This window comes from Moschus berezovskii, chromosome 2 (genome assembly GCF_049115385.1).
Source record: "Moschus berezovskii isolate FMDL1 chromosome 2, NW_MosBer_1.0, whole genome shotgun sequence".
NCBI classification, from domain to species: Eukaryota; Metazoa; Chordata; class Mammalia; order Artiodactyla; family Moschidae; genus Moschus; species Moschus berezovskii.
In genome coordinates this window covers 50,557,945-50,573,186 of record NC_142461.1, presented here as the reverse complement: position 1 = coordinate 50,573,186, position 15,242 = coordinate 50,557,945, and the positions used below count along the sequence as shown (strand labels likewise).

General features: G+C 39.6%; 1 protein-coding gene across 2 annotated transcripts in view; it reads right to left on the bottom strand.

Moving 5' to 3' along the window:
* RFTN2 (raftlin family member 2) overlaps nt 1-8,233 on the bottom strand; it is a 65,882-nt gene extending 57,649 nt beyond the window's left edge. Inside the window, exons 1-2 of one of the 2 annotated variants that reach the window (XM_055398969.2) lie at nt 8,158-8,233; nt 7,580-7,726 (exon numbers count right to left, since the gene is read on the bottom strand). In XM_055398969.2, coding sequence (XP_055254944.1) covers nt 7,580-7,726; nt 8,158-8,188 — 178 coding nt within the window. In that variant the 5' untranslated portion in view covers nt 8,189-8,233. Of the gene's footprint in view, nt 1-7,579; nt 7,727-7,811; nt 8,128-8,157 lie in introns of those variants that run through there. The other variant, XM_055398970.2, reaches the window with a different exon arrangement.
* Between the last annotated feature and the right edge of the window lie 7,009 nt (nt 8,234-15,242).

Below are 15,242 nucleotides of genomic sequence, written 5' to 3'. Positions count from 1 at the left end.
TTCCGCCCTTTCCAATCACAATCCCTCTCTTCCACTCTGTGCTAACTTGACTTTTTCTTTTACTTTTATGGTCCTCAATTCCTTGCTCTTCTTCTTAGTTAACTATGCAAGAATGGTGGCGCTCATGGTAAAGAACCTGTCTGCCAATGCAGGGGACATAAGAAAGGTGGATTTGATCCCTGGGTCAGGAAGGTGCCCTGGAGAAGGGCACAGCAACCCGCTCCAGTATTCTTGCCTGGAGAATTTCATGGACAGAGGAGCCTGGTGGGCTATGGTCCATAGGGTTGCAAAGAGTTCGACTGAAACGACTTAGCATGCATGCATGCAAGAATGTAAATAAAGACTATAGCTCAGTTTTCCCAATTTTTGGAGCTTTATGTAAATGGAACCATACAATATGTGCTTTTGTGCTTGTTTTCTTTCACTGAACATTAAGCTCGTGAGATTCATCTGGTACAGCTTGTGTAGTTATGATTTGTTTTTCTGATTGCATTATAGTAGATGACCACAAAAGTACTGCCTATAGTCTGTTTTGTTGCATATGGTATGTTGGCTCTACATTGGCTGAGCTGAGTAGTCAGGGCAGAGATCACATGGCTCCCAAAGCCTAAAATATTTGCTATCCAGCCCTTTTCAGAAAAAGCTGGTGTGCTGTGGTTCATGGGGTTGCAAAGAGTCGGACATGACTGATCAACTGAACTGAACTGAGTCTTACTTCCGCAGTATAGGGTTGCACTGTATGTATAGGTACATGTGCTCAGTTGCTCAGTAGTGTTTGACTCTTTGCAGCCCCATAGACTGTAGCCCTCTAGGCTCCCCTATCCATGGAATTTTCCAGGCAAGAACTGGAGTGGGTTACCATTTCCCACTCCAGAGGATCTTCCTGATCCAGGGATTGAACCTGAATCTCTTGTGTCTCCTGAATTGGCAGGCTGCTTCTTTATCACTAGCACCACCTGGGAAGCCCTGCATCGTATGATATACCATAATTTACTTTTCCAATCTCTTGTTTGTAGATTTCTGAGTTGTTCATTCTTTTGGGGTTATTACAAGTAGTCCTCCTATCAATATTTTTGTATGTGCTGCAGGTGAATGCATAGCCCCGCTTCCACTGGGATATGGATCTTTGCTAAAGAGATAATGACAAAGCATTTTTTTTTCAAAGTGGTTGTACCAGTTTACAAACACCTGGTATCAGCAGTCTTTTGACATTTTAGGGACTTCCCTGGTAAAGAATCCACCTGCAATGCAAGAGACCTGGGTTCGATCCCTGGGTTGGGAAGGATCCCTGGAGAAGGGAATGGCTACTCACCCCAATAGTCTGGCCTGGAGAATTCCATGGACAGAGGAGCCTGGCAGGCTACAGTCCATGGGGTCACAAAGAGTTGGACATGACTTTCACTTTCTCAACATTTTAGCTGTTTTTTGGATCATCTGCAGTGGTTTCTCACTGTGGTTTTAGCATGCATTTTTCCTGATTACTAATGAAGCTGAGCACAGTTTCACATGTCTTGGCCATTTGGATTTCCTGCTTCGTCATCTACCTGTCCAAATTCCTTGTCCATTTTTCTAATCAGTTGTTCTTTCCTTCTTGATTTTCAGTTTCATTTTATGTATTATGGATACAAATCTTTGTCTAAGTTCCACTCATTCTTTAGATGATAGGAGGTGGCACTTAAAAAAAATTTGTTTTAACATTTTTTAGCAACTAAGCAAGCTTTTTTCTCTTAAAAAATTTTATTTATTTATTTATTTTTGACCGTACTGGGCCTTTGTTGCTTTGTGCGTTCTTCTTGCGGTGAGTGGGGCTACTATTCATTGCGGTATGTCGGCTTCTCATTGCAGTGGCTTCTCTTGTTGTGGAGCACTGACTGTAGGGCACGGGCTTCAGTAGTTGCAGCACGTGGGCTTAGTGGTTGCGGTTCCCGGTTTTAAAGAACTGACCCAGTATACGGGCACATGGGCTTAGTTGTCATGATGGGCATGTGTGATCTTCCCAGACCAGGGATTGAACCTGTGTCTCCTGTATTGGTAGGTGGATTCTTTACCACTTGAGGGAAGGCCGAGGTGGAATGTCTTTTAAGGAGTCTTTCTGGATCTATCTATCAAGTGGAAGTGCTCTTCTTTCTACCTCTACAACCCTCAGATTTCTAGCAAAGCCTGTATCACAGCATAGAGTGTTTGCACCATAAACAAATGCCCCTCAGCAGGATGCTTGCTAGGATGCATACAAGTCAAGGACTAGGTTTTACTTATCTCTGTATCCTCATTCTGAGCTCAGTAGGTGCTGAGTAAGTATTAGTTCAGAGAATAAATAAATGTCCACCCAGATATAAGAAAAAAACCCAATATAATGTAGATTGCCAATAGGAATATATTTTCTCCCAACATCAATATTTATTCAAGTGGGTTGAAAAGTGAAAGTGAAGTTGCTCAGTGGTGTCTGGCTCTTTGCAACCCCATGGACTGTAGCCTACCAGGTTCCTTGGTCCATGGGATTTTCCAGGCAAGAGTACTGGAGTGGGTTTCCATTTCCTTCTACAGGAGATCTTCCCGACCCAGGGATAGAACTCTGGTCTCCCAAATTGTAGGCAGACGCCTTACCATCTGAGCCACCAAGTGGGTTAATTGTATGCTATTATCAGAGATTCCCTACTCCCCCAGGTCAGAATGGGATCTTTCTCTTCCATAGCAGTCTGAAATTATGAGGTTTTATTACGTTTTTAAAAGCATTTTTTGCTATAAATTTCTTTTTACATAGCATTTTACATTTGAAAATCTTTTGACGGCTTGAGAAAATATTCAAGAACTTATGAGTCAAACAGATAGAAAATTTAGCTGGACTGACCTTCCTTCTTTCCATCCTTCCCTCATTTCTGATACTTTATTCATCTCTTGTTGATTTTTAGATGCATTCTCTTCAGTGCTGCATTTTCATTCTTCTTGAAAGTTCTCTAGTATTTAAAATTACTGATCATTTCTTGCTTTTTGAAACCTTTCCTTTCCTTGCTTTCTCTGGTGTTATATAAGTTGCAGTTGTCCTCAGACTCTGTCATTTTTTGTTGTAGGTGGTTTACTTGCTAAGTTGTGTACAACTCTTTGCAACCCCATGGACCGTAGCCTTCCAGGTTCCTCTGTTCCATGGGATTCTCCAAGCACGAATACTGTTGTGGGTTGCCATTGTCTTCTCCAGGGGATCTTTCTGACCCAGGAATTGAGCCCAGGTATTCTGCATTGTAGGCAGATTCTTTACCGAGCTATGAAGGAATGACTCTTAGACTCTGTCATTTTTGTTGAATAGTCCTCAATACCATTAAATATGCCCGATGACTCAGCCCAAGACACTTATGTTCTGCCCATATTCTCCTCTTTAAGACTTTATCTACTTCAAGTCCTCCTGGAAGTCATCATCTCCAGCTGTGTACCTATAACTCTGTCTGCCAGGATGTTCCACTGCCACCTCACAGGCAGCGTGCCTGGAATGGAATTGCTGTTTCACCCACTGACTCTTTGTGGGGTGCCCCTCCTACTGTGGGAGGCATGGTTATTCCCACAGTTACTCAGGCTCAGAACCGGGAATTCATCCTGGATTTCTCATTCTTTCTGTCCCTTCCTATCCAGCCAGCCATAGGCTAAGTTCTTCTTTGGTATTGTCTGTTACAAATGCCCCTTGCATCCTCCCCTTATTGCAGGTCCACATTGTCAGTCGTGTCCGACTCTTTGAGACCCTATAGACTGTAACTTGCAAGGCTCCTCTGTCCATGGGATTCTCCAGGTAAAAATATTGGAGTGGGTTGCCATGCCTTCCTCCAGGGGCTCTTCCTGATCTGGGGATCTTTCCAATCCAGGGATCTTTCCAATCCAGGGATTGAGGCTGTGTCTCCTATGTTTCCTGCATTGGCAGGCAGGTTCTCTATCCCAGCACCTCCTGGGAAGCCTATTATTTCAACACCTATTATTGGCCATCAGTCTTGTGCCAGTGTGCCAAACACAGCAATGCAAAGATGGACATAGCATACTTCCTGACCTTGAGGAGTTCATGATCTTGTCCAGTCTGACCAATTAGAATTTAAAATACCAGAAGGCAAAAACTATGTGTTATTTCTTTTTGTATTTTCATTACTTATCAGCATCTTCTATGGAATCCATACATCAATATCTTTATTACTGTAACAATGGTAACGAAAGACAATGAGAGTTTCTTGTTCTCATAGTAAGAAAGCTATCCAGGGCTCAGAAAAAATTTTCTCAATGTGTTTTTACATAATTCTATTAGAAAGTCAAATAAGGAAGTTACCATCTGTCCTTCTTTTGGGTTTCTACTATTATAGAAATTTCTTTTTAATCATAAAGCTATACATGCTCTAAAAATCTTTAAGGCCATGGTTATTCAGATTATTTTCTGGGATTGCACAAGAAGGCAAACCAATCCTTCTGAATCAGTTGGAGTTCATTTAACTTTTCACTAATAAATTCTGCAATGTGTGTAAGAAATTCTGATACACTCTCATAAATACACATGTATAGATTACAATAATCCAGAAAATTTATCACAAAGACTGTGCTGAAATCTCAATAGTGCAACTAGTAGACCTGGCATAAAGCTTGGAGGGATAATACTTAACTTTTATTAAGTGCTTGTGTGTATGGGTGCTCAGTCACTCAGTCATGTCTGACTCTTTGTGACTCTATGAACTGTAACCTGTCAGGCTCCTCTGTCCATGGGCTTATCCTGGCAAGAATACTAGAGTGGGTTGCCATTTCCTCATCCAGGGGATCTTCCTTACCCAGGGGTCGAACTTGTGTCTCCTGCATTGCAGGCAGATTCTTTACCACCGAGCCACCTGGGAAGCCCTGCTTACTAAGTGCCAAGTACTTTTTCAAAGAGATTATTTTGGATAATCTCCTTTAATCCTTAAATCAATTCTATTATGTAAGTACCATTACAATCTCCATTTTATAGATGAAGAAGCTGAGATACAGCAAAGTTTATAACCTTGCTAAGTTAGTGAGTGAAAGAGCCTAGATTCAGAAGCCAGGAACTTGACTCCAGACCCTTGTGTGCTTAATGATTAGACTATTATTTCTCCCATAGGAAATGGCAACCCACTCCAGTATTCTTGCCTGGAGAATCTTATGGACAGAGGAGCCTGGCAGGCTATAGTCCATGGGGTTGCAAGAGTAGGACACAACTTAGCGACTAAACCACCACCACCAGAGATATATAAATAATGGCTCAAAGTCCCCACTGCACTAAAAAAAAAAAATGTGGGAAAGGCACACACACACACACACACACAGAGGGAATGGAACTAAATAGAAAATAAATTGTTCAAGCTAATTATAGCCACCATAACACAGGGCACTGAAAATTTCAAAGGGTCTCCTGCCCCACTGGGACTAACTCCCTATCCCATGTTCTCTGTTGGGAAAACCAGAGGAGAACAACGTAAGAGACAGGCTCTCCATGAGCACACACAGCTGTTGCCATTTTGTTTCCTGGAAGGTTGCTCACTGCACATGGCCTCTGAGAGGCAGAAGATGCCACTATTCAGTAGTCCTTATAGCAACTCCAGGTCAGAATGGCTGGGGCTAAACCTAGAAGGCTGGCGTGCTTTACCCGCCATGTGACTCACTTCTCTGTACGCTAGAGGAATAGGTGGGGGTGAGATACAACAGAAGAGAACAAGGTGCTTTGTGGAGGTGGGCTGATATTGAGTTTTGGCTTCTGAGGCAAAGGCAGAGACACAAAACAAAACCGAAAAAGTGGAAGAACTGGAGAGAAAGCAAACACCAGGAGACTAGGCGCCTGGACCAAATAGGAACCAGGTGCAACTTTAAAATACATGCTTGCTTTCTGAGTTAACATTTGCAAACTATGCCCGTATCTCCAATTTATATTGTCATACTCTACCATCTCATCCAAACACGTAGAGTAAAAGGTAGAAATTTTACTCCTTTCACAGAGAAAAGGGCTTCTGATAATAACGAAACCAAAATGACTTCTGAAGAAAACTGTAGATCTTTCTGATTCAAGGATGGTTGCATTTAAACAAATTTGTTTGACTGTTAACAAACAAAATTGTTAACACTGTTGGGAAGAAATAAATCAGAAAAAAAATTCAAGTTACCTATGGGGATTTGTGCAGCAAATCTTAAAAGCACAGATCAGAATGGCTCTGGCCTAATTTTTATGAACAGATAAGGTTTTGAGGTTAAGGAAAATATGTGTTTGTGTTCTTGAATTTATAAAAATCAGTCCTAAAAATTAATTGGCAAGGACACTCAATGGAGAAAATATAGCACCACATTTCAAATGTTTTCTCAAATGATGGTTTTTGAAAAAGTATAGAAAAATTCATTTGAGTAGTTACTTCTCTGATTATCTATCACCATTATCTTTATCTACTTTTAACTTTCATCATTAAAAAGAAAATTAAGAATATTGACAGTTTTCCTTTTGGTAGCCTCAGCCTTAGGTAAAAATGGAAATGTAAATACATTAAAAATATATGTACAGACTTTGCATATGCCTCTAGAAGGGAGTTTGTTTGCTGGCTAGCTCAGTTTTTGACAAAGAAAAATGGGCTGCTCTTGCTACTTGCACAAAGATGCACTGTTTACAGAACAAACCAAAAAATGAAGAATTTGTGTTTAAAAGAAATTAATATCCAACCTGATAATATACTTAGTATAAATCTTCTAATAACTGATAAAATGTGCAGCTTATTAGAATTTAAAAGCATAACTTGCCAATAAGAACTTAATACTGATATCTGGAAATTCTAATAGCAAGCAAGACACTCAACTTCATTTTTAGTACTCTATAATTAAAGATATATTTCTGCTTTTTAAAAACTCAGTTTTATCAATGTGATTGTACAGTATAGTTTCCAAAAGAAGTGAGGTAAAGTATTTGTGAAGTCGAGCTCTGCCTCTGTTCTGTGCACAAGGCTGCCATCTGGGCTTGTTTATTTGTGTTTCCAACTTTCTGGAACAGGGAGTTTCTCTGTTAGGGACCGGGTATCAAGCAAAGGAAGTATCTTACAGAAGACTATAGTTTTTTCTTTTTTACTGTTAACTTCAGGTTTAGTTTGGTCAAAAATATCAAATGACTAGCACAATCACAACATTTAACACAGTTGGAAGCCTCAGAATTGTCTTAGCAAATATTCTTCCACATGATGCGAGTAACATTTCCTACATGCCACCTTCTTGTGCCTTTCAGATCGTTTTCAAAACATAAACTGTCATTAAGGTTATAGCTACTTAGCCGAGAAAGCAAGCGTTTTTCATGTATCCTTCTACAAATAAGCATTTGATTTAAAAGTGAAAGAACTGTTTCCAAGCAGTTTTTCTAATTTTATAAAGTACATATAAGCCAAATTTACAAAAAACAAAGCAAACAAAACTGAAATCTTTCAGAATGTAATTAAGAAACAAAGCATTATTGTTAGATTGATTGCACAATCTAATTATGAAGCACCATTTAAAAAGCCACAAACCAACGCTTAAAAAAACTAGTAGTCCTTTATCTTTGAAATCTTTCATTTAACAAATAAAATAGAAGCAAAAATACCTTGTAATGTAAAGTCCAGCAATACATATTCGTAAGCAAATTCTGTCTTTGTTTCCACTTGCGGTCTCTTCAGGGTAGAAAATATTTTTCCAGGGCTGCTATCATCAGGGTCTTCTAGCTTTCTAAGTCCGCACCCCATGGCAAAATCTGTAAGGAATTAAATTTCAGGATAGGGGAGGGAGACCAGCAAACTCTGTTGTTTAAGCTGCAAAAAGAAAGTTACAGACTTAACTGCTTGGATTTTTTCCTCTAAAACATAGATACTCAAAAAGAACACATTTGAGTCCAAAGAAAGGAGCTGAAGATTTTTTCTATCCATTTTTCTGTAAAGTCGCTGAACCCATGATGATTAAACTACAGCTCTGGGAGGCTGGGCTTGATCTTAGTAGAAACATGCAAGCTGCTACAACTTAGCGGAGAATTTCCATGCCACGTCAATTTACAGCCAGCCCCCTACCAGAGTTCTGTCGCTCAGGGCACCAACAGTGCTTTGTCTATTCCAGTTGGCTGGATGATAAAGAAGGTGTCCAGAAACGGAAATAAAAAGGCAAAAGTGCAAATCAGATGGAAATACCTACAAGTAGAGGCTATATTCAGACATAGTGGCATGCAATTCTTTTTCTGTTTTCTCTTTTCCCTCTTTCCTGCACCCACCCCCTCCTTCCTCCCTGCTACTACCAAGAAAGCAAAAGGAGAGAGAGAGAGAGAATGAAAAAAAATGGACTCTCAATGTGGTTGGAAACAAAAATCATTTCCAGAAAGGAAGTCAGGAAACTATTTCTGGAGTCTAGAAGGAAAAAAGTTAAAGTTAAAAAAAATTCCATTCTTAATCTTTAGATAGCACTTTTGAGGATTTCTTTTCACATGAAGCTTTTTTATTTTTTTTGTTGGAAAAATCATATACTAAACTGCGACATATAAAATGTTTATATTAAACATAATAAAAAGATTTAACTGCAAAGAAGAGACATTAATGTGGATTATTAGTTTTACTAACATCTATAAAGTTTAAAATATTCTGTTAGAAGACTTATGATAGTAACTAACACTTCCACAGGTCCCAGAGTATCCTCAATTAAAAAACAACTGACAACTTGATTCATTCAGCCTTACAAGTTGCTATTTACCTGAAGTGAAGAATAATTCATAATGGAACAATGTAATGAGTGTTACCATTTACCTATCATTCTGATGAGTATGACATACTCATCAGAACTGTGAGCCCTGGAATCAGACCACCTGGATTCAAATATGGCTTCTAATGCCTACTAGAGACGTGATTTGGGGCAAGTTATGGACCTTTTAAAGTTTCAATTTCCTCCCCTGTAAAATGGAGTTAATAATAGTACTTACCTCACAGGCTTGTTATGAAGGTTGAAAGAGATAATCTTATCTCATATTTTAACATTATGCTTGGCAAATAGCATAAAATAAATTTGTTAATGTGCTTTTACATTATAAAACAGGGTTGAGAACAGTAATAGAAAGGAAGTGATTCTGCCACCATTCCCATTATTTACAAAGCAAATCTTGATCAATTTCAGATTTTATAGAATACAAGCCTGAAAAGATTTTTCAGTTACATTGAAGAGCACACATGAAAACTCTCAAAAAGAGATAGATTATTTAATCTGCAGATCACTGTGACCTCTTGTCTCTTCCTTCTGCCTTCTTTAAATAGCTTACTTCTCAGAAGTGTTTTTTAACAGAGGAAAATTCCATAGTCTTTCATTCTCAAGGATGAGCACGGTTGGTCATAAGCAACTTCTGGGTAAATTTGTCTAGAAAGACAGCAGATTCTGATCTAGTGTGACTGATTTGACTATTCCCAGTGCTTTCATACCTGTCATTTTTCATGTTCTCTTTTGCTGTGAGCTCTAGAATGGCACAAATAGAGTATTTGAAGCTCACTAACCCCTATTGCTGCACTTGGTAAATTATTTATTAAATAATCATTGTATTATTAAGTATCTGCTATGTTCCAGGCACTAAATTAAATGCTGGCTGGGTACACAAGCTGACTAAATGTGGCCTCTGCCCTAAAGAAACTGAATTCTTAATGGGGAAGACAGAATTACAAACATAATTTCATTTTGATTTGGTAGCTGCTGTCCCTTGGACTGCAAGGAGATCCAACCAGTCCATTCTAAAGATCAATCCTGGGTGTTCATTGTAAGGATTGATGCTAAAGCTGAAACTCCAATACTTTGGCCACCTCATGCGACGAGTTGACTCACTGGAAAAGAGTCTGATGCTGGGAGGGATTGGGGGTGGGAGGAGACGGGGACGACAGAGAATGGGATGGCTGGATGGCATCACCGACTCGACGGACATGAGTTTGAGTGAACTCCGGGAGTTGGTGATGAACCCGGAGGCCTGGCGTGCTGTGGTTCATGGGGTCACAAAGAGTCGGACACGACTGAGCGACTGAACTGAACTGAACTGAAGATAGCATGCATAGGATGCTATAGAAACCCTCGAAAGAGCCTGTAACTCAGTTTGGAGGGTATAACAGAGCTGTTTTGAAGGATGAATATGCATAAGATAGATAAACAGAGGTGGGGAGTATGTGCCAGGAAAAGGGAAAAGCACGAACCATACTACGGAATCATGAAACAGTATGGCATGAATTTGAAGGAATACAACACAGTTGAGAATTACTAGAACAGAAAATTTGAAAGAAGACTAAGCTGTAAGGGAGGCAAGAGTCAGCGTAATGGGCTTTCTAAGTTGTACAAAGGGAATTTTGATTTTATTTTGTAGACAACAAAGGAAAATCATATAATCAAATGGAAAAATTAAAGGAGGAGTTTGAAATAAACAAGTGACATAAGTGTGGTTTTGGTAGGTTACTATGGTTGATTTGAGGAAGATGGTGTTAATGGGATCAAAATGGGGGGAGGCCAGTCATTCAGGAAAGTACTGCAGTAGTCCAGTTAGAGTTGATGATTGAACAAATGAATGACTAAGATGCTTCATTATGTCCTCAAAGAATTTCTATTATCTCTGCTGCTGCTGCTGCTAAGTCACTTCAGTCGTGTCCGACTCTGTGTGACCCCATAGACGGAAGCCCACCAGGGTCCCCTGTCTCTGGGATTCTCCAGGCAAGAACACTGGAGTGGGCTGCCATTTCCTTCTCCAATGCATGAAAGTGAAAGGTAAAAGTGAAGTCGCTCAGTCGTGTCCGACTCTTCGCGACCCCATGGACTACAGCCTACCAGGCTCCTCCACCCATGGGATTTTCCAGGCAAGAGTACTGGAGTGGTTTGCCATTGCCTTCTCCCTCTATTATCTCTAGAAAAAGGAAATTCACTTCCTTTAGTTCAGAATTGCATCACTTAATCATTTTTCTCTCAAAAAGTCAAACAAAAGAAATTTTTGACTATTAATGATATTTCAAAACACATTTCCATGTCAATATGACACATTCCTTCTATTTTAACAATTGTATAGGATTTAGTTATATTAATGCTAATTCACTTCAGTCGTGTCCGACTCTGTGTGACCCCATAGACGGAAGCCCACCAGGCTCCCCTGTCCCTGGGATTCTCCAGGCAAGAACACTGGAGTGGGCTGCCATTTCCTTCTCCAATGTGAAAGTGGAAAGTGAAAAGTTAAAGTGAAGTCGCTCAGTCGTGTCCGACCCTTAGCGACCCCACGGACTGCAGCCTACCAGGCTCCTCCATCCATGGGATTTTCCAGGCAAGAGTACTGGAGTGGCTTGCCATTGCCTTCTCCGTTATATTAATATTATGCTTTATAGACAACATTTTGGCTATTTTCAAAGTTTTATGGTGAAGAATTTTGTAAAGATTATTTTCTTTCCTACTTTGGATTAATTCCTAAATTCTTGATTTTACTTCATAAATTGTTAAAGGAAATAGTTTACATACAAGGAAATCAGAAATAAGCTGAGAAAATGTATTCTAATGAGTAAATAATTAACTTACATTACTTACAGAAATATGTAGTTGGCTATAAAATGTTTAAGATATTAATGTTAGATTTTTTTTTCTTTTTACTGGTCTCTGCTGCATGGCATGTGGGATCTTAGTTCCCTGACCAGGGATGGAAACTGTGCCCCCTGCATTGGAAGCTTGGAGTCACTGAACCAACAGGGAAGTTTTAGATTTTTTCTTTAAAACTGTATTTTGGGCAGAAAGAGTCAGACACGACTGAGCGACTGAACTGAACTGAAGCTTTCGTTTGTTATCACCCATATTTGCTCCATATCTCTTTAATGCTTGTAAATTTTTAGACAAATACTTTTGGTTAAACAATGTCTTGCATCTCCAACTTGTACTTAAGAAAAATGTGCATTTCTTCAATAATATATTTTCCATTTGAAAAAAAATGTCTGTTTTCTGGTTTTGTTATTTTGTTTTTTAAATAAACTTGATATTTTAGAATAATATTATATTCACAGCAAAATTGAGTGGAAAGTACAGAAAGTTTCCATGAATCCTCTTATCCCCCCTCAAGCACAACCTTCCACTAACACCCAGCCCCATTGTGGCACTGTTAAGATGCATTTGTTACAATCAGTCACACATCATTGATACATCATTATCATTCAGAGTCCTTAGATGACATTTGGGTTCATTCCTGGTGGTGTACCTTTTGACAAATAGGTACAGCAAATTTTTGACAAATATATATTGACATATATCTACCATTACAATATCATACAGAATTCACTGTCTGAAAAATCTGTGCTCTACCTATTCATCCCATCCTATAAATGGTAAAATAGTCAGTTCTTTCCCCCCTCTGATATTCAACTGTCATAATCATATTTGTATTCATAGATAATCTTTTGCCTGTTGTGTATCCCCAGGTTTGTTGTATATTGAGCAATTACATTAAGTAGGATACATTTCTGGAATAAATGTTTTTTAACATTGGTCATTTTTTTCTATTGATTTATATTTGCTGCCAATTGTAGATTTCAGGGACAGTTTTCAGTTCTGTACTGTAGAGGAGGTTTTCCTAAGTGCAGACTCTTATGTGGCCAGATATGATGAAGATGTATTATCAGTACCAGTATGGGCCCACTTAGTTCTTGAATGAATCAATGAATGAGCTTTGTGAAACCATTCTCCATAATTTGTTGTTTTTTAGTTGCTAAGCTATGTGTGACCCAATGGACTGCAGCATGCCAGGCTTCCCTGTCCTTCACTATCTCCTGGAATTTGCTCAAACTCATGCCAATTGAGTCAGTGATGCCATCCAACCATTTCAACCTCTGTCACCCCCTTCTCCTCCTGCCCTCAATCTTTCCCAGCATCAGGGTCTTTTCTAATGAGTCACCTTCTTCACACTAGGTGGCCAAATATTGGAGCTACAGCTTGAGCATCAGTCCTTCCACTGAAAATTCAGGGTGGATTTCCTTTAGGATTGACTGGTTTGACCTCCTTGCAGTCCAAGGGACTCCCAAGAGTCTTCTCCAGCACCACAGTTCAAAAGCATCATTTCTTTGGCGCTCAGCTTTCTTTATAATTGGTAGCATATTATTCTCATGGTAACTACTCAAGTTTGGAACATGTGAGTTCACTGAAGTCTTAAAGCTTCTAAGAGATATGTATCATCCAACCCATTCCATACAGAGAAAAGTTTTTGCATAATCATAAAAATTTAAAATTCAATTTATTTTATGTGGTCCTAATCAAAAAAATAAGGACTTCCCTGGTGGCTCAGTGGTAAAGAATCTGCCTGCCAATGCAGGAGACTCAGGAGACTCGGGTTTGATCCCTGGGTCAGGAAGATCCCCTGGAGGAGGAAGTGGCAACCTACTCCAGTATTCCTGCCTGGGAAATCCCATGGACAGAGGAGCTTGGTCCATAGGGGTCACAAAGAGTTGAAAGTGACTCTGCATGCAAGCAAGGCAAAAAGCCCTCAAAACAACCAATTTTATGAAATGCCTACTATATAATAAGACACTATGTGGACACAAATATCAAAAAGCCAGTTTATGTTCTCCAGAATTCACAACCTAGCAGACCAACATTGAGTTTTAACTATTTAATGTAATGTTAGATTCAAAGTATAGTCAAATTTCCTAAGTAATTAATGATTTATTAAAAGTACTGTGCTGTGTGCTTAGTTGCTCAGTCCTGTCTGACTCTTTGTGACCCCACTGGACTCAGCCTGCCAGGCTCCTCTGTCCATGGGACTCTCCAGGCAAGAATACTGGAGTGGGTTGCCATGCCCTTCTCCAGGGGATCTTACCAACCCAGGGACTGAACCCACGTCTCTTACGTCTACCTGCATTGGCAGGCTGGTTCTTTGCCACTAGCGTAACCTGGGGAGCCCCCTACTTCTATTTAGGGAAATGCAAATCAAGACCACAGTGAGATAACATTTTATTACAGTAAAATACAAGCAATAAAAAATTTACCATTTTTAACTTCAATTTTTTATAATTTATCTTTAATTGGAGGAAAATTGCTTTAAAATATTGTGTTGGTTTCTGCTGTACAACAACACAATTCAGCCATAATTATATGTACATCACATCCCTCCCTCCCCTCCCCCCCTCACCCTTCTAGGTCATCACAGAGTGCCAGGCTGAGCAGCATATGTTACATAGCAACTTCTTACCAGGTATCTATTTTACACATGGTACTGTATATATGTTGATGCTACTTTGTCTATTCATCCCACTCTCTCCTTCCCCTACTATATTCACAATTCTGTTCTCTGTATCTGCATCTCCATTCCTTCCCTGCAAACAGGTTCATCAATTTCATTTTTCTAGATTCCATATATATGCATTAATATATATTTGTTTTTCTCTAACTTACTTCACTCTGTGTAACAGGCCCTAATTTAATCCACCTCACTAGAACTGACTCAAATTCATTCTTTTTTATGGCCGAGTAATATTCCATTATATGTATGTACCACATCATCTTTATCCATTCATCTGTTGATGGACATCTGGGTTGCTTCCATGTCCTAGATATTGTAAATAGTGTCGCTATGAACATTGGGGTACATGTGTTATGGTGGGATTGCTGGGTCGTATGCTAGTTTTTTTATTAGTTTTTTAAGGAATCTCCATACTGTTCTCCATAGTGGCTATATTAATTTACATTCCCACCAATAGTGTAAAAAGGTTCTCTTTTCTCGACATCCTCTCTAGCATTTATTCTTTGTAGATTTTTCAATGATGGCCATTCTGACTGGTGTGAAGTGGTATCTAATGGTAGTTTTAATTTGCATTTCTCTAATAATGAGCAATGCTGAGCATATTTTCATCTGTTTATTGGACACCTGTGGTGTTGGAGAAGACTCTTGAGAGTCCCTTGGACTGCAAGGAGATCCAACCAGTCCATTCTAAAGGAGATCAGTCCTGGGTGTTCATTGGAAGGACTGATGCTAAAGCTGAAGCTCCAATACTTTGGCCACCTCATGCGAAGAGTTGACTCCCTGGAAAAGACTCTGATGCTGGGAGGGATTGGGGGCAGGAGGAGAAGGGGATGACAGAGAATGAGATGGCTGGATGGCATCACTGACTCGATGGAGGTGGGTTTGAGTGAACCCTGGGAGTTGGTGATGGACAGGGAGGCCTGGCGTGCTGTGATTCATGGGGTCGCAAAGAGTCGGACATTATTGAGCGACTGAACTGAACTGATGTCTTCTTTGGAGAAATGTCTGTTTT